Source organism: Marmota flaviventris, chromosome 13, assembly GCF_047511675.1.
Source record: "Marmota flaviventris isolate mMarFla1 chromosome 13, mMarFla1.hap1, whole genome shotgun sequence".
Lineage (NCBI taxonomy): Eukaryota > Metazoa > Chordata > Mammalia > Rodentia > Sciuridae > Marmota > Marmota flaviventris.
The window spans coordinates 19,575,654-19,596,036 of record NC_092510.1 but is presented as its reverse complement, the minus strand read 5'-3'; the positions used below and the strand labels follow the sequence as shown (position 1 = coordinate 19,596,036).

Genomic DNA, 20,383 nt, shown 5'->3' with positions numbered 1-20,383 from the left:
AATCTTTTAATTATTTATTATTTAATTATTTAATCTTCAAATCCATATATCTTCAAGTAAAGTTAGTTAATATCAAACTAATGGACATCTCCATATTTCTTGGTCTATTTTAACAGAACCACCATTTAATAAATAATAATATCTAGTTCTGGAAAGGACCTTTGCTTAACTCCAACACTGCCCAATCACTTGAAGATTTCACATCAAGTCAGAAGTTCTTTTCTTCTGAATCTACCATTCACCATTTAAGAAGTAACAAATTCAATTATAGTTCAAATCTATATCTACATTCACCATGGTCTTAAAGGTTTGCTAAAATATGACAATGCTCTCATGAAAAACATTACTTTAAAAGGTGTCAATTTAATTTTTAAGAGAATTATTTCAAAAATGCAAAATAAATGATAAGATTCATAGGTTAATTATATCCCTCCACAAAGTTTTTCTGTATTTCCCAAAGGAAGATTAAATAATTTAAACACTAATAAAACAAAAATCAAAAACTGGTAAAAACAGAAGGAACATGTATATGAAGTCCAGAATGGTCTCACACCATGCCTGCCACATTTCCCACGTGTACACTCAGCATTTCAGAGATGATCAAAGAACTCAATATTAGCTTCCACTAGTTTGAAATTTGAAAGACATATATGGTCACTTTAGTACTGTTTAAACAATGAAGTTCAATATTTAAAACTTAAAACCAAGAGTTACCAATATACATTAAAAAAACAGTAAAAGGCATATAGAAATTATAAATAATCAACTTGATAAAATAAGAAAATGAATTCAGTATACTATTTGACACCAAAATTATTACACAATAATAAAATAAAAAATAACCAGAAAATAATCTGCATTATTTTATAATGTTAAGTCATTAATCAATAAAAACATTTTTTGACTATACAAAGTAAAAACAAGCATTGCCACTTACCAGTGGTAAACGTTTCACTGCTGCCAGGTATTGTAGCAGACCCTTAGCATGGTAAATTGTAGGATGTAAATCTGGATTTGGACTTTGCCACTGTCTATTCAAATCCTCTCCACTTAAAGAACAGCGGTGACTATATGTAAACACAAAGATATAAAAAAGTGATACCAATAACCCTTATGTACATTTCTAATTTAATTTTATGCCTTTATTCTAGTGTTTCGAGTAGGTGTAGATAGTAGGCTTGACTGAAAACATATTACATTCAGTTTACATTAAAAGTAAACATTTATTGAGCACTTGTTATATGCAAGAACTTGGGTCACATATATTTAACTATGATAGGCTTTTTAATTTATAATCAAAACATGCAAGTTATAGAGAAAATAATTCTCAATTCTGGTGTTTTATTCCATACTTTATAAAATTTATTAATGGTCATATTTTCCATTCTGACTACAAAATAACCATAGGCTATACTAACATTCCATATCTTGATTGCATTCATTATTCTGTGCTATTTAGGCTCTCCTGAGAAAGACAAGTAAATAAGAAGTAATATTCTTGTAACAATGTAAATACACTATCACTTATTCATAAATACTAGGTATTGAAGCCATTAAACAAAAACTAAAGCAAAAAAAATCAGAAAGTGATAAAAGAAAGGTACATAGAATTCTAGCTGGCCAATATGTTTTTGAGTTATTTTAGTTCCATAACCATTAACTAAAAAAAAATTTTATTTTTAAAAAGTTAAATAACTTCCTAAAATATAAAAAATACCCTTGCCACCATACATAAGATATGGTATCCACATCTTTGGAAATGTTCATGACTGTTGGACTAAACTCCACCTTTTAAAAGCACTACAAAAACCTTGTCAAATTGCCAGAATAAATTTAATGAACTCACTATAAACTACCTTCAGTTAAAAAGTAATTATTTTCTAATAATGTCTAAGAATCCCTTCTATCAGAAACTATACCTCCTTCTATCAGGAAAAGCAAACAGGCTCACATTCCATATCATGGAAAGAGACCCCAAAAGATTCTTAATCTTGGAACAACCTAAGATCACACTATTAACAAATAAAAAGAGAACATGAGAAGTATGTGTTAAAAATCTTTGCCTACCCTAACACTGTGATTTTTCTAAAACAATTCAAGCAAGTCAGAGATTTTATGACATCATATTCTCTTGGATATAGAATTCTTAAAATATCATACTACTGCTAGCATATAAAGTATATTTTCACTTAGAAGTTTTATCTTAGATAAATTCCCCACCGAAAATTTCTTTGTTCTAGAAAAATCACTAGATATGTCTTCTGAATTAACCTGGACACAATTATAAAGGACATCTATAATAATCTATAAAAAAAAATCTGTAACTATTGCTTAACTTACTTTCCATTGATGACACCATCTGGATTTAGCATAGGAACAATTTTAAAAATATAGGATTCTCGCAAGCTCTGAGCAGTAGGGTTATTACTCATGAGATATTCCAATGTTCCTTTCATAACCCAACTTGCATTAGTTTCTCCAGGATGTACCCGAGCAGATAGGAAAACATAAGGACGATTTCCTAAAGTACACATAAAATCTCAAATTACAATAAACAGCTACAAAAAGGAGTGTATTACATTTCACTTTTGGACTTCAACAATGTCTCTCTCAACTGTGAATTCTAATACAAATTCATGGTAGAATTCACTCTGCATGTAGCATATGTAAGCACTGCACTAGGCCCTATAGAGAAAGCAAATAAAAAAATATATAAACCATGTCTTGAAGGAGCTCGTAATATAAACATAAAACAATAAATAGTATTTGAACAACTTATTTACTTCCTAATGATAAACCTAACATATAAAAATTAGTTCTTTAATGTAAATTTGATTTTGATTTTGCAGAGAATAAGTAATTGAGAAAGTTTAAAATATGAAATTATTTTTCAAATATCATGGGGTATAGAAGGAAAATATAATCATATCCCCATTATCATAAGCACAGGGGAAAAAAATCTGCTCAGATTTACCAAAATAAATTTTTTCACTATATATTTAAATATATGTCTAAAAATAATCACTCAGTTCGTTATTCATAATTTCATATGTAAAAAACTCTTTCTTTCCTGAAAATACTTTTATCTTCTTATCAAAATTAGAAGAACTTATTTTTCCTACCACATCTAAATTTGTGAGGCATTTTTAAAAATAAAAATGGCAAAGAAAAATAGTGCCAGTACAGTCCCAGCTAACAAAACCTTAATAAGTTTCTGGCTGTTTATTATTTTATTAATAAATAAAATTAGTTGTCAATTTTTCAATTTAATTTAAATTGATCACATTTCTACCTGAACTCTTAAAATTATTGTATTAAAATATTAGCTTCAAAAGGAACCTTGGAGATTGTCTCAGGAAGCTCCTTTACTTTTAAGACAAGGAAACTAAGGCACAGAGGTAGGCAGATGGGTAAGCAGTATCAGGAACAGATTAGAATTCAAGTTTTCTGATGCCTGTTCTTTGTATTATTATTGTTGTACATAAAAAATATGTACAACAAAAATATGTGAGAATAAGTAATAATTTAAGTGAAGAAGAGAGACTTACTGAATTGACAGATATGTTCATAATAATTAGATTCTGGCATTGCTGTTATAGTCACCAAGGGACAGCTGTTTCCAGACAAGGTTTCACATAACACATCTTTTCGAAAATAGATTTGCTGAGGATTGTGTGCTGATTCCAATTTTTGAAGATGCATCTTGATAAAAATTTAAAAGCAAAGTATATAATCATTTTAAAACTTCCTATGATGTGTAGAAATAATACATCCAGATTGCCATATAAATAGAAGCAAATCCAATTCTTATCTTATCCAAAACCCTCAAGGCCAGATGTAGTTCAACATTAGTATTTGAGGAACTCAAGAAAGGCGGTACAGAGGGTATACCAGCAGAGTTAGGTCAGGGGTATCAGTTTTTAGAAACATTATTATTTCTGTAACAAAACCTATGAAAAGATCTTAAGTAGAATCAGTAGTCTAAATAAGCTCACAAAAAGTTCAAATCAGGCTTTGCCAATCTGAATTACAAAAAGTCTTTGGCTTTCAAAACTTTCTGAATTTTAGAATTATAAGTGACTGCAGACCTATTATAGCAATCTTAAAGGTAGAGAATAAAAATCATGTAGCACACTTTTTTTAACATTTTCCTGATTTCAAGATTAATACAGACTCATTACAAAATGTCTGCAAGAAACAGAGTACCAAAGAAAATGTTTAGAACACCCACAACTCTATCACCCAGATTACTACTAGTAAATGCAGAATATATAATCAAAAATATAAGTACATATGACTTTTTACAATTTGATTTTGCCACTTAATCATTTATACATATACACACGTTTGTAATTATGAATATTGTATCACCTCAGAAAAATATATTGTCCAATCCCTTATTTTAGATACTTAGTTCTCACATCTTGCCTATGTGCATTTGCATAATCACTACTGATTCAAGCAGTCACTGTTTGCCAAAAAGCATGCGGGACACATTGGGCATACAATAATGAATAACTGGATTCTATTACTATGAGAGCCTATAATAAGGAGAGGAAGCCTAGCCTACTCTGGGCAGTGAGGAAAGGTCTTTTAGAGAAGGTTACACTTAAACTGAGATCCAAAGGATGATTGAAGGGGACAGAAACGAAGAATGCAGGCAAAAGGAAAATAAATAGGAATACCACAAGATAAGGCAGAATAAGAATACTTCAAAGAACTCCAAAAGATTCATTATAGTTAGAACAGAGGAACAAGACTGAGAAATAGAGAAGCTGATAACAGAATAAAGGGCTGGAAGACCCTTCCCAAAGCATGGTATACACACTAACATTATTTGAAGTATCTGTGTGATACACAGATACCCTTTTTAAAAGCTTAATAAGTATGTATTTTACTGTGAATTAGAAAAAAAATGTCTAGCACATTAAAATTGCAATTCCATGGCTAATAAATTAAGTGAGAATATATTTTAAAGTCTATTTTAAATATTGTTTATTTTAAAATAAACAATAATTCAAACAGTATGTGGAAATGGCAAACAAGTGAAAAATAAATGAAATCATGTAAGAACTTTAGACTCACACAGGGCTGGAGTTTTCAATACAGGATTATAAAATGAGATTTGCCATAAAAGAGCCAGCCCTCTGGCCACAGTGTGGAAGAGACCAAGGAAGAAAAAAGAAGGTAAAAGTTAATCCTAGAACCACCAGTAGGAAGAAGCTGGCAGAAGTCCAGATGAAGAACAAGAATAATGTCTGGAAAGATCATGGTAGTAGGATTAAACAAAATAAGAATTCAGAGTACATTAAAAAGGCAAGATTAATAAAAAAATATATAACCAGGTAAATAAAAATGTCCCAAAGATACATTTTTAAAAATACATTCATAATTGTTTTCCTAGGATGAATTACCCAAAAATACAACTAGGCCATGAAGTATATGTTCTGATGCTATATTATTCAGCACAGACAGATTCCTGAACATTATACCTTTGTTGTAGGTTGTAACCTTTATGAAGATACTGTGAGGCTCATTTTGTATTCTCAGTATGACACCTCTTCTATTCTACAGACCACATTTTTCATTTTCTGCTAATAACTTGGAAGTTTGTTCCTAATCATATTGCTCCAATTTCTTTTTTTGTAAAATGATCACACTATCACGATCCTTGACCATTAAGGCTAATATTCTGTTCTGAGAATAACTCTACTATAGTTGGTAATTTAATTATTTGAATTAAAAGTCCCACAAAACAATGCTTATACCCCATATTCTAAGGAATCTGGATCTAGGATTCCAAAATGAAATCTTTTGCTACAGAAAAATTCAAATTGTATCCACATTTTTCTACTATTCTGTTTTCTAGGAGATTCAATGTTCTGGTTAAATAAAGTGGAAATCTCACCTAGTTAAAATTTGTAAATTGGGAATCTTAGCTTAGAGAACTATAGAAATATACAAATGATGGGAAGCAAAAAAATTATTAAACTTTCCTCATATGTTTTTCAGTAAGATCAGATCACATTTATATTATCCTTCTTTAACATTTTCAATAAATTCTAACACCTTCAACACTAAACTTTGTTAAGGTATTTCATTAAAAGCAACTTTTCTTCAATTATCTGATATATAACATTTATATGCAATAATAGTCAGAATAACAATTTTGAATTCTCACCTGTAAAGTTGAATACGTATATGGATAGTGATAAGCAAAGTAGCAAACATCATCTTTATGTGGAAAATTGACAGTGAATGTAATTGTATAGTAGGATTTTCCCTTTTGTCCACCTGCAGCAACTGAACTTCTTGAGAAATGATTTCTGCCATTAAAAAGCATAAAACAGGTTTATTTCATCCACATAAAAGTTCTGATTTTCCTTTCTAATTTATTAAATAGAACTTCAGGGAAAAAAGAAAAACCCCAGTCTATAAAAAGTTTAATTTAAATATTCTACATAGACTTAGTACTAACAAAGCAGCAAAATGTTATTAGTCAACAACATTACTTATCACTTCCAAATTAACTGGTTAAATGAAACTAATATATTAGTAAAATTTTAGAACCCCATTCTATAACAACCACACACATATCTGAATCTACCAATGATCATCAGCAACTGCAACTATTAAATGAAAGGCTGACGGATACCTTTATGGTGGATGGATCAGGTCCAATACCTGAATTGACTAATCAATCTTAAGATTACAAAAGAAAAAATAATCGGAGAAGATGCTGTTTCCTAACGTGATGCAACAGAAACTCACCAACCACCTACGAGGTATTCTTGCCAAATATCAAACCTGAAATTAATTAAGCTGATAAGTCTAACTGCCAATTTATAAGAAATTGATGAGGTATTTGTTAATACCACAGATATACTCGGTAAAATCCAACTATGGTAAACTCTGCATAATAAATACTCCAGTTTCTTTAACAAATGAATTAGAGATTTACAAAAAAGAAAAGAGAATCCTGTAAACTAAAAAGGACTACAGGGATACTTCAACAAAAATCTAATGTGATGCCAGGCACAGTAGTGCATGTCAGTAATCCCAGCAGATTGGGAAGCTGAGGTAGGAGGATCACAAATTCAAAGCCAACCTCAATAACTTAGTGAGAATCTTCTCTAAATATAAAAAATGACTGGGAATGTAGCTCAGTGGTTAAGCTCCCCTGGGCTTAATCTCCGGTAAGAAGAAAACAATCATATGTGATGTGTGATTCGCAAGGGAAATATCAGCAGATATCAGCTGACATAAGCCACTTTTCACAGGTATTTGATGGTTTTGTGTTTTATTCTGATAACTGTTAATTCCTTTGGTACATTGGTAGCAGAAATAAATCATGTTTAACTTCTTTTACACTTAAAAAAATGTAATATGTAATCTTTGGTTGAATTCTAATTGAAACAAGCCAACTGCAAAATAATATTTATAAGGCAACTGGTGAAGTTTGAACATTGGAATATTTCATCGTATTAAGTGTTTTACTTAATTTTTCTGAGGTGTGAAAATGACATTGTGGTTTGACTGTCTTAAAAGATCTTTGTCTTGGGGCTGGGACTATGGTTCAGCAGTAGTGCACTTGCCTGGCATGTGTGAGGCACTGGGTTCGATTCTTAGTACAACATATAAATAAATAAAATAAAGGTCTATCAACAATTAAAAAATATTTTTTTAAAAAAAGATCTTTGTCTTTTAGAGATATATATGTAACTATTTCTAGATAAAATATGATATCTGGAAATTGCTTTTGAAATTTACTGTCGGGGCTGGGGTTGGAGCTTAGTGGAAAAGCATTTGCCAAGCATGTGTGAGACACTGGGTTCAATCCTCAGCACCACATTAAAAAAACAAATAAAATAAAGGTACTGTGTTTAAAAAAAAATCACTAAAACAAAACCTACAATATATTGATAACATTGAAACTGGACAATGCACACATGGGGCATTCGTTATCCCATTCCCTGCTTTTATAAATCTTTGAAGATTCCATAATAAAACATTGTTAAGTAACTTGGAGTTTTAAAGACTTCAAATATTGCTGACTTTACATTTAAAGATATTCTATCAACTTAATTTCCAAAAAGTCCTTCTGAAAACCCAGGGCCTCTAGGTTATTCATGCACATAAATATTGGAGGGACTTTCAAACTGAAATAGCTTTCATTAACTTAATCACTGTGTCCTGAAAAGATACCCAATATCAAGGTACTAAGGATTAAGGAACATGCAAAAGATTTTCAACTCTTCTCCCATGAAAGCTTAACATCTAATTAGAAATCACCACATAACAGCTCTCTAGCAGAATAATTATATGTTATAAACCAGCACAACATACATTAGCTTATGTATTAGTGGAAGGTACTTTTATTTCATTCTACAGATAAGACAGACAAGCACCAAAGGACTTAGCTAACACAAAAAATTAAGACACAATGCAAAAGTACACTTTAATTCCTACTATCTGAATCTCAGGTTTCATGAAAACAATTAAAACAATGTCTGCTACATATGAAGTGGCTAATAAATGCTTGTGGAATTAAACTGATCATCAGTTAACTTGGAGCAGCCAAGAGAAAAAAACAAAAATTAAACTAAACAACTTTGACATAACTCCTTATATAGACTAGAACAACTTGTCATGCATTGTCACTCATTTTGCAATATGAAAAAACACTCAATGGTTGATGATTTCTATTATGCAAAAGTAGAGAAGCATGAAAGAAATATTTTTCTGACACTGTTTTACCCTTTAACAGTCTATAAATCATTCTGCCAAAATATAGCCAAGCACTACCAAGTCATGACTCCTTAACTCCAACTTTATGAGAAATATACAAATATGAGATGTATTCAAATGTAAATAAATTACATTTTACCTTTATTTCTGTTCCAATCTTATTTACTACTTATTTTGCTAATAAATGTAGGAGTGGGGAACCTTCTTGAGATGAAGCCCAAGAAACATTTCTTTCCCAGCAAGTAAAAGCATTTAAGATATAGGTTTATCCAAATCCATGTCATAAATCATTAAAATAGTTTAATTTTAAAAACTGTCACCATCTAACAAACAAAGCTAAAAATATTCTTAAAAGATGGGATATTAATGCTACTTAAATATAATGCTAAGTCAAAATCTACTAGACAGAAATTTCTAGATTGAGATTAATAGCAGAAAAGCAGGATACCAGCTGGATTCAAAGGTAGAAGTTATCTGGAAACATTACATGAGAAATAGAGTAAAATGGAAAGCAATAGATTATTTAGAAGTGGAGATGAAGGATAATCCAATTATTCTACAGATATAGTAAATGATATCTAGCACTTATTCTAGCTCACTGAAGTAGATCACCTATATGCATCAAGGACGAACTGTGCCGGGGCTGGAGTTCTGTCAGTGGCACATCGATTGCCTAGCATGTGTGAGGCATTGGGTTAGATTCTCAGGACCATATATAAATAATTTTTTTTTTAAAAAAAAGGTCCATTGACAACTAAAAAAATATTTTTAAAAATTAACTGTCAATGTCAATTGCGAAAGACAACTCTGGTTAAAATATTTTAGAAATTAAAATAAGATAAATATTTGTGTGTTAGTATGGGAAGCAAAAAGATAAGAATTATATTTGAAATCACAGGACCAAAAAAAAACTATTATTACTTATAAATTCTAATTTTAGTTTTATTGAATGAAGTTTAATAAAACATTTCATCATAATTCCAAGAAACATCCTTTTGTAAGCTGGTATTCTGTTCTTAGAATACTTACTTATAGTAACAAATGTCGGTACCCATACGAATCCACCATGGTCTGGCATTTAATGCTTCCTGAACCGAATACATGAGTGGTTGCATACCTTTGAGAGACAGAGGAAGAAAATATTTTTAAAAGAGAAAGAGAGAGAATTATTTTCAGAATTTCTGACTACAGGAAATCTGAAATAAATAATGTTGTTTTTAATATGTATTTTTAAAAATCCAAGAAATTTCTTAAAAAATCTAAGTTAATATTACTTTTTTTTAGTTTAAAATGGAATTACAACTTTTGAATGAAAAGCCATTAAATCTTTTCTATTAAATTTTCTATATCAATTAATGATAACATATTCCTTAAAACCTATTTCTTTTAATGAGTAAAACAGCTAAAAATATATATACAGAAACAGTGTATAATCTCCCTGTGAATTCCAATTTACACTAAAGTTAATTAAGGCTTTTTGAGTTTTTTCCCCACTTAAAAAAAAAAAGGCCAACAAAATGGTATATTGTTTCCCCCACCCTTCACAATATAAACATGTGTCTGTAATGCAGACACTGTAATAAAAACAGAATTAAGTATATTTTTCTTGAATATTCTTATAAATGTCTTTCCACATAAACTTTAGGACCATCTTATTTTAGTTTCCTAAGATGATGTACTAGGTTTCTAACTGGTATTGATTAAATTCATATGTTAATTTTAGGAAGGCTGAAAACTTTTATTGAGATCTGGTTTGACTTCCCTCAAATTCAAATTTAGGGATATAATCATTTTCTGGATACATAAATATTTTGTTGACTCTTATTTTTCTATTTCAACAATAAAGAACTATTTATTTTCTAAAATTTATCTTACATTACATTAACTAAAACATACACTAATTTTAACAGGTTTTTTAGTAGTCTCCTTTATTTTCTGGATATAAATAATTGTATCATGTGTAATTTCAAATAATATAATTCCTCTTGGGTATTTATATTATTTTACTTTATACTTTTATTACATTTAAAGAAACAGACCTCAGGAAATGATGACAGATGGGTACAGTGACACCCCTGTAGTCCCAGCAACTTGGGGAGGCTGAGGCATGAGGATCACAAGTTTGTGGCCAGCTTCAGCAACTTAGTGAGAGCCTATCTCAAAACAAAAATTAAAAAATAGGCTGGAGATGTGCCCCTGTGTTCAATCTCTGGTATCAAAAAAAAAAAAAAAAAAAAAAGGTACCAGAGATTGAACACAGGGGCATATCTCCAACCTATTTTTTAGTTTTTATTTTGAGATAGGCTCTCACTAAGTTCTTGCTACAAAACAGTAGCAAGAACAAACAACTCTTAATCAAACATTTTATTTATTTATTTTTTAATTAATTTTAAACAAACATTTTAATCAAAATGTTTTTTGCCAATTCTTTTGCCTTTCTTTTGTCAATTTTATCATGCCTTGTAAATACAGTAAACATTGAGTAGTTTCTATATGCCCACTTCTGCTCAGTTTTCACATACATTAAAATACTCATTAAATCCTCAGAACAACACTAGGTGGTGGCAAGTGCTATTACTATATACCCTGATATAAGCAATTTCATCAGAATTCTTATTACATTTTAAAGGTTTCTAATTTTTATTTTTTTTAGTTATAGTTGGACACAATATTTTATTTATTAATTTTATGTGGTGCTGAGGATCGAACCCAGTTCCTTGCCCGTGCCAGGCAAGTGCTCTACCACTGAGCCACAACCCCAGCCCTACATTTTAAGAGTTTTAATTATTTTATTAAATGCCTTTTTGGCATCTACTGAAGAACCACCTGTCTTTCCTCCTTTAAATTGTTGATGCAATACTTTATGTTGGTAGGATTTCTATTGTGAAGCATCTTTACATTCCAAGAAAATGGTATTCTTTTAATATAAAGCAATTACATTCACTAATATTTAGAATTTTACACCTAGATTTCTAAGCTGATCTTTTCTGAAATTACCTTTACTAAGTACTGGTATCAAAACCACACCTTCATGTTCAAAACAATAGAAAAACTAAGGATAGCAGAAACATACCTCAACATTGTAAAAGATATATATGCTAAACTCAAGGTCAGTATCATTCTACATTGAGAAAAATTGGAAGCATTCCCACTAAAAACTGGAACAAGACAAGGATATCCTCCTTTCACCACTTCCATTCAAAAATCATCCTTGAAACTCTCCCCAGAGCAATTAGACAAAAGAAAGAAATTAAAGTGATACAAATAGGTAAAGAAGAACTCAGATTATCACTATTTGCTGATGACATGATGCTATATCTAGAAGATCCAAAAAATTCCACCAGAAAACTTCTAGAACTAATAAATGAATTCAGCAAAATGGCAGGATATAAAATTAACACTCATAATCAAATGCATTTCTATACATCAGCAATGAATCCACTGAAAGAGAGATTAGGAAAACTACTCCATTCACAATAGCCTCAAAAAAAAAAAAAAAAAAAAAACCTAGGAATTGATCTAACAAAAGAGGTGAAAGACCTCTACAATGAAAACTACAGAACACTAAGAAAGAAATTGAACACCTCAGAAGATGGAAAGATCTCCCATGCTCCTAGATAGGCAGAATTAACATTGTCAAAGTGGCCATACTACCAAAAGCGTTATACAGATTTAATGCAATTCCTATTAAAATCCCAATGACATTCTTCATAGAAATAGAAAAAGCAATCATGAAATTTATTTGGAAAAATAAGAGACCCTGAATAGCTAAAGCAATCCTTAGGAAGAAATGTGAAGCATGAGGCATCACAATACCAGACCTTAAACTATACTTCAGAGCTACAGTAATAAAAATTGCATGGTTTTGGCACCAAAATAAAGATGTAAACCAATGGTACAGAATAGAGGACACAGAGACAAACCCACATAAATACGGTTATCTCATACTAGACAAGGGTGCCAAAAAACATTCACTAAAGAAAAGATAGCCTATTCAACAAATGGTGCCAGCAAAACTAGAAATCCATATGTAGCAAAATGAAATTAAACCTCTATCTCTCACCCTGCACAAAAAATCAACTCAAAGTGGATCAAAGACTTAGGCACTAGAACAGAGACCCTGTGGCTAATAGAGGAAAAAATAGGCTCAAATCTTCACCACATCAGCCTAGGATCTGACTTCCTTAACAAGACTCCTAAAGCGCAAGAAGTAAAATCAAGAATCAATAAATGACGTGAATTCAAATTAAAAAGCTTCTTCTCAGCAAAGGAAACAATCAATAATGTGAGGAGAGAGCCTACAGATTGGGAGAAAATCTTTACCACATGCACCTCCACTAAAGCATTGATCTCTAGGATACATAAAAAACTCAACACCAAAAAAAACAAATAACCCAATCAACAAATGGGCTAAGGAACTGAACAGAAATACACTGGATCAACAAATATATGAAAAAGTGTTCAATATCTCTTGCTGGGAGCCATTAGCCAAGTAGGTATGACAATTTCCTTGCCAGCGTACCCCATGTTGCTGACATGTTGCAGCGACATTGAATGTAGGTGACCTTGCTCAAGGACCAAGGCAGATTAGGGTGTTCCCGGTTTTAAGATAATCGTGTTTAGGGCATTCCCAGTTTAGGTTCCAGGTTTAAGGTTTAAGATTATTCCTGCTGGGAATACGGCATATCCTGCTGCCTGAGTTCCCCTTGAGTTCTCACGGGATTCAGACAGTATATTTTGGAGATAGAAGCCCAGTGGAGGTGGATTTGGGCAGAGAACGTGGATTTGGGCAGAGAACGTGGATTTGGGCAGAGAACGTGGATTTCCCCAGAACGTGATTGTAAACGGCTGGTGTGAGTTCGGGAATAAAGAGTTGCTGTTTGAATCTACAAGCTGTGTGGTGGCTCGTGATTGTGTGCCCAGCCAGACTGCGGCATTTGTGCCCAGCCAGACTGCGGCAATCTCTAGCAATTAGAGAAATGCAAATCAAAACTACTCAGGATTTCATCTCACTCCTGTCAGAATGACAATCATCAAGAATACAGGCAACAATAAATGTTGGCGAGGATCTGGTGAAAAAGGTACACTCATACATTGCTGGTGGGTCTGTAAATTGGTGCAACCACTATGAAAAGCAGTATGGAGATTCCTCAGAAAACTTGGAATAGAACCACCATTTGACCCAGATATTCAACTCCTTGGTTTATACCTAAAGGACTTAAAATCAGCACACTACAGTGAGGCAGCCACATCAATGTTTACAGCAGCTCAATTCACAACAGCTAGACTATGGAACCAACAATAGATAAATGGATAAAGAAAATGTGATGTATACACTCAATGAAATATTACTCAGCTTTAAAGAAGAGTAAAATTATGTCATTTGCCAGTAAATGTTTGGAGTTGGAGAATATCATGCTAAGCAAAATAAGCCAATCCCACAAAACCAAAGACCGAATGTTTTCTCTAATATGTGGATACTAATTCACAATAAGGCGGGGGGGGGGGGGGCACTAGGGAAGAATAGCGTTACCTTAGATTAGGTAGAGGGAAGTGATTGATGGGAGGGGAGCGGATATGGGGATAGGAAAGATAGTAGAATGAAACAGACATTATTACTTTATGTATATATGTGACTACATGACCAATATGATTCTGCCACATGTACACTCTGATAAATGAGAAATTATATCCCATCTATGTATGATATATCAAAGTGCACAAATGCATTCTACTGTCATATATAACTAATTAAAACAAATAATTTTTTTTAAAAAAGATACAGTTGAATTAATCGGATATATCTTTCCTATGTTCATAAATGAATACACGACCAGTGTAATTTCACATCATGTACAACCACAAGAAGGGAAGTTAAACTCCATATATGTATAATGTCAAAATATACTCTATTGTTATGTATATATAAAAAGAACAAATGAAAAAAAATTTAAAAAGACTACACAAGCTTCAGAAACATGAATTTAAAAGTTTCCAACATTGACGAGCACAAATAAAAAACATTAGTTTTTAAGGGTCAATATTATTCAGCTGGAATCTCAAGATGGCAACAAATGTATTCTTAATTTCACTTTCATTAGCTATAGCTTGTTCAGAATCTTATTCCTACTACCAAATAATTTCCTAATAACTTTTGGTATATTTCTGTGTTTTATTTTATTTTTCATTATTTTCAGCATTTATTTTTACCAATTTTTCCCTTACTCCCTTTTTTCTTTTCCTAATTTCTTTATATTTTTTAATCTCTTTTATTTTATATAATACCAATATTTCCATTTTTCTTTAAATATTAGCTTAGCTATGTACCTTAAGTCTGAAGTGTTTTCTTATGCACCACTTTCTAGATCAGAGCTGACCAAAGAAACTTCCTGCTAGGACTGAAATGTTGTGTATCTGCACTGAACAATGTGGCACCACTAGCCACGGGTGGCTGTTAAGCACTGGAAATGAGCCTCGCATCACAGAAACTGAATTATTTTAATTAATTCAAATAGAAATTTGTTGGTGTTAGCTACCACATTGAAAAGTACAGTTGTAGATTATCTGTTATATAAGTTTTAAATTTCTTTTTGGGGTTTGTTGTTTGTTTGTTTGAGACTACAACATTTCCAAGTACCAATTTTTGATTCTACCAATATTCTGACTTATGATGAATGTTTTTTGAAATCATCAATGTTTTCTCTGTAACAACTTACCTAACAGTGTTTGTTTTGTATATGTATATTTTTAATATCTTTATTTATTTTTATGTGGTGCTGAAGATCAAATCTAGTGCCTCACATGTGCAAGGCAAGCAGTCTACCACCGAACCACAGCCCCGGCCCCTAACAGTGTTTTTAAATGTTTATGAACATAAAGAATATAACTTCTTATAGATGAAAAAACTTCCATGTTCTTAGATAGGCAGAATTAATATTGTTACACTGGCCATACTATCAAAATAAATATACAGATTTAGTGAAATCCCTATCAAAATACCAAGGACATTCTTCACAAAACTAAAAAAATAATAAATCCTTAAATTTATTTGTAAGAATAAGAGACCTAGAACCAGAATAGCCAAGGAAATCCTGAGAAATTCAGGAGGCATCAAAATACCCAATCTCAAATTATACCTACAGAGCCACAATAACAAAAACAACATGGTACTGGCATCAAATATACATGAAGACCATTCGAAGAGAAGACACAGAGACAAACCCATATATTTATAGCCAACTGATACTTGATAAAGGTGTCAAAAATATATGTTGGAGAAAACATAGCCTTTTTAACAAATGGTGCTGGATATCCACATGTAGAAGAATGAAATAAGATACCTATCTCTCACTCAAACTAAAATGGATCAAAGACTTAGGAATTAGACCAGAAACCTCACAACTGCTAGAAGAAAACATGGAGTCAACATTCCATCACATTAGGTGCAGGAACTGACTTCTTCAACAACCCCTAAAGCTCAATAAATAAAACCAAGAACCAAAAAGTAGGATACCATCAAATTAAAAAGCTTCTGCATAGCAAAGGAAACAAGAGTGTGGAGAGAGAGCCTACAAAATGAGAGAAAATTTTTGTCAGATGCTCCTCTGACAGGCAATTAATATCCGGAATATATAAAGAAATCAAAAAACTTAACATCAAAAAACAAAATAACCCAAATCAATAAAGAGGCAAAAGAACTAAGCAGACATTTCTCAAAACACACACACACACACACACACACACACACACACACACACACACACGTGGTCAGCAAATATATGGAAAATTTTCAACATAGAAATTAAAGAAATGTAAATCAAAACTATGCTAAGATTTAATCTCACTCTAGTCACAATGGCAATTATCAAGAACTCAAATAATAATAATTAATGCTGATGAGGATGTGAAGAAAAGTTACACTCATACAGCTGATGAGACTGCAAATTAGTACAACCACACTGGAAAGCAGTATAGAGATTCCTCAAAAAACTTAGAATCAGCTATCCCACTCCTTGGTATTTATTCAAAAGAACTAAAATCAATATACAACAGCAATATAGACACCTCAATGTCTATAGTAGCACAATTCACAATAGCCAAATTATGGAATCAGCCTGGATGCCCATCTACAGAAGAATGGATCAAGAAAATGTGATATATTTACACAGTGGAGTTTTACTCAGTCACAATAAGAATGAAATATTGGCATTTGATGGTAAATGTATGGAAATGTAGAATATCATACTAAGTGAAATAAGCCAGACTCAGAAAATTAAGGTTTAATGATTTCTCTCATATGTGGAAGCTTAAACAAAACAAGGGAAAGAAGGTGGGGATGGGAGACCATCATAAATACAGAAAGATCAGTGGAGCAGAAGGAAGAAATGAGAAAGGGAGAGAGGAAGAATGGGAAAGGGAAGGAAATTTAGAATGAATTTAACAAAATCACATTATACGCATATAAAAATATAACAGGGAAAGGAAAAGGAAAAGGAAGCAAAAAAGCAAAAGGAAGATCATTTGGGTATAGCCGGGAAGGAGAATATGGGGAGGGAGGGGAAGAAAAAGGGGGAACGAAGATTAAAATCAAATTCCATGTATGTATGATTTTGTCCAAATGAACCCAACTACTTTGTGTAACTGTAATGCTCTAAGCAACACACACACACACACACACACACACACACACGCACAGAAGTTCTTGTGGTTCTAAAGCAAACGTAAAAGTTGATTAACAACAGTATTTTATTCCACTAAGATTCTGTAAATAGAGATCATGGCAAAGTCAAGGTATATGCTCCCCAAACACATCCTGTTTCCAGAGGGTTCAGTTAAGTGGATTCGTTCATATACTTCATCAAGCACTCCAACTCCTATGGCATTTTCATCTTTTTCACATTTGAAGCATGACTTTTTTGTATAGTTTTTCTATTGTTTAATCCTCTCATGGGATAAGAGTCACAGATCTTTATCTCCTACATCTCTAATAGTTTCCAGGTTTTTAATCATATTATATAAAACCATTTCTAAGAATCCATTCCACTATTTTTAAGCATAATTCAAGATACCACTAACTTTCAATTCTAATTTGAATAGTGTGCTTTTGAAGAATGTTCCTTTAGCTTTCATCCTGTTATTTCTTTTCATTGGACATACATTAGTTCTACCATTTCTTATAACTCATACCTTCTTCTTTCTTAAATTTCATTTCATAGCCATCCAAATCAAATACATTCTCAAAAACAGGATTTCAATAAATTTTAAAAATCAGGTTTTTTTACTGCATTATTTAAATTCTTTATATTCTTGCTTATTTTTTGTCTTCTTGGTATGTTAATTTCTGAAAGAAACATTTTTAATTCTCATAACTGTCTTCTAATGATGTATTTCTTGGCACTTTGGGGTCCTTCTGTAAGTACCAGTTACTGCTATGTTGAATAAAGGGTTATAGTATCTTCAAGGACTGCAACTTTTAAATGTGTAATACCCATCTATGACCTACTCAGTATTTTTTATCTTGAATTTTTCTTTGACATTAATTTACTGCATTTGCCTATTCTGTCTGCATATGTCTAGTTTATCTTTGCCCATCTTTCAACTTTTGTCACTGAACACATACTTACACACATCACTAAAGAGTGGAGCTTTCAACATAACTTATTCCTTCCATCTTATTTTATTTCTATTACTTATCAAATGTTTTTCTTTTTCTTAAGTAACCTTATTTTTACCAGTGTGGGTACATTTCTCCATGTTTCCTTTTCTTCTTTCTTAAAATGGGAGCTTTCTATTATGCTTTTCTATTTTAGTTCCTATCCTTATAATTCTGATTACTTGATATTTTTCTCAGACTACATTAAAGTAAACAACTAAGCCATCAAAGCAGGGTAAGTTAAATTTCACTTCCCCCAAATTACCCCTTTAAGCAAACTTTTTTAGAAAACACATTTTATAAATTCTAAGTCTTGTTATTTTGATATCTCTGTACTCTTGATTTTCCTCAAAGAAGGTTCAGGTAGTTTGTTGGCAATGACAAATGAATGACAGATTTTGCAAAAGACACTGGCTGTCTTCTGGTTTCCAGTACCACAAATGAGAAGTTGAGTCCTACTTTTTCTTATACAGAATAACATCATAAGGGCATGCAATCTTTAACCAGACTACAAAGGGTATGATTCTAACACCTCCTTATACGACATGCATGATCTTGGACAGATTATCGAACACTTTATGTCCCTACTATCTGTTTTGTAGTATTATCATTGCTTTTGTGTAAATTAAGAGTATCACATGTGTTAGCATTTAGATCAAGGCCTAGCACATAGTAAATATTCAATGAATACTAGCTGCTGTTATTATTGGTTTTTTTCCTTTTAAGTAAACCCATTCTTTACAAGTGAAAACACATTAAGATTTTCTCTTAAACATTAAATCAGCAATTTCATTGGTATATATAAAATGTATCTGGCTTCCTTATCCCTAACTGGGACTCAATAATATCAATCTGAAGTTTCAACTTCTTCTGACACATAAGACTCATTATAAAAGTTAACTATATTAAGGTAGAAAAAGATTCAGTTAAGGTCAAAGGGTACTTTAGATTTTTCTAAAGTGTTCTAATTTTATAAAAGACAATGTATTCTCATATTACTTTTTAAGCGACAATTTTAAATACTTGTAAAAGTTGTGACTAATAAAAACCATTTGGACAAAACAGGCTGCCCAGCAAGAATCATCAAATGAGGTAACTCAAATTTAATAAACTACAATCTACTCAACCTGACATAAAAAGGCTATGTATTTGAGTAATGATTTATTCATTAGCCAAATAATAAATCTTTTTGTACACAAAACAAATATACTAAAATTGGTCAGTCACTTGACTATAGACATCAAAACATTAAATTGTCACGGTAACATTCAACAGCCCTGGCCTCTAATAATATCCAAATAAAGGCCAAATTTTTATTTAAGACCTGGTATTAGGCCCTAATCATCAATGTACTAGGAATCATAAGACTCTTTTGGTGTTGAAGAATCATAGACTCATAAAATTTTGGTATTAAAGTTAACACTCTCACTTAACAGATAAGTGTGTTAAAGTTCAAAATGCATCTTGAACAAGTCTGAAGGCATCTATCACAAGCTCCATATATTATTTGGACTGAGTGACTCTACAGAAAGAAAGTGCAAGCTTCTAATATAACTAATTCTACAACAGAGATTTACACTAAAAATAGGAAGATTGAATTCATTGACTGGAGGATAATAGTAGCGACCTAAAACCAATCTTTCCATACATCCTCACCAACTAATAGATAAATTCAACAAGTAGCACAAATAAACCACACATAAACCAGTTCTTCAGCATTACTAGAAGATAGAATATAAGTTTAAGTTAGCTGTAAGTAGAGAAATAGGCAAAGACATAGTAGCCAAATAGCAACAATAAAGTAGGGGTTAAAATCCTTAGACCAAGGAGCTGGTGGTGTGGCTCAGTGGTGGAGTACTTGCCTTGCACATGTGAGGCACTGGGTTCAATCCCCAGCACCACATAAAAAATAAATAAATAAACAAACAAAATAAAGGTATTGTGCTCATCTACAACTAAAAAAAATTTTTATTGTTTAAAAAA

General features: G+C 31.8%; 1 protein-coding gene across 12 annotated transcripts in view; it reads right to left on the bottom strand.

Annotated features, from left to right (window-relative positions):
• Agtpbp1 (ATP/GTP binding carboxypeptidase 1) overlaps nt 1-20,383 on the bottom strand; it is a 277,856-nt gene that overhangs the window by 122,566 nt on the left and 134,907 nt on the right. For 11 of the 12 annotated variants that reach the window (XR_011704081.1, XM_071600509.1, XM_071600505.1 and 8 more), the window contains 5 exons: nt 9,778-9,865; nt 6,182-6,326; nt 3,549-3,702; nt 2,341-2,521; nt 938-1,067 (listed from right to left, as the gene is read on the bottom strand). Coding sequence is in view for 11 of the 12 variants with exons in the window: in XM_071600509.1 (XP_071456610.1) it covers nt 938-1,067; nt 2,341-2,521; nt 3,549-3,702; nt 6,182-6,326; nt 9,778-9,865 (698 nt within the window). In the remaining variant the exon portion in view is untranslated. Of the gene's footprint in view, nt 1-937; nt 1,068-2,340; nt 2,522-3,548; nt 3,703-6,181; nt 6,327-9,777; nt 9,866-20,383 lie in introns of those variants that run through there. The other variant, XM_071600507.1, reaches the window with a different exon arrangement.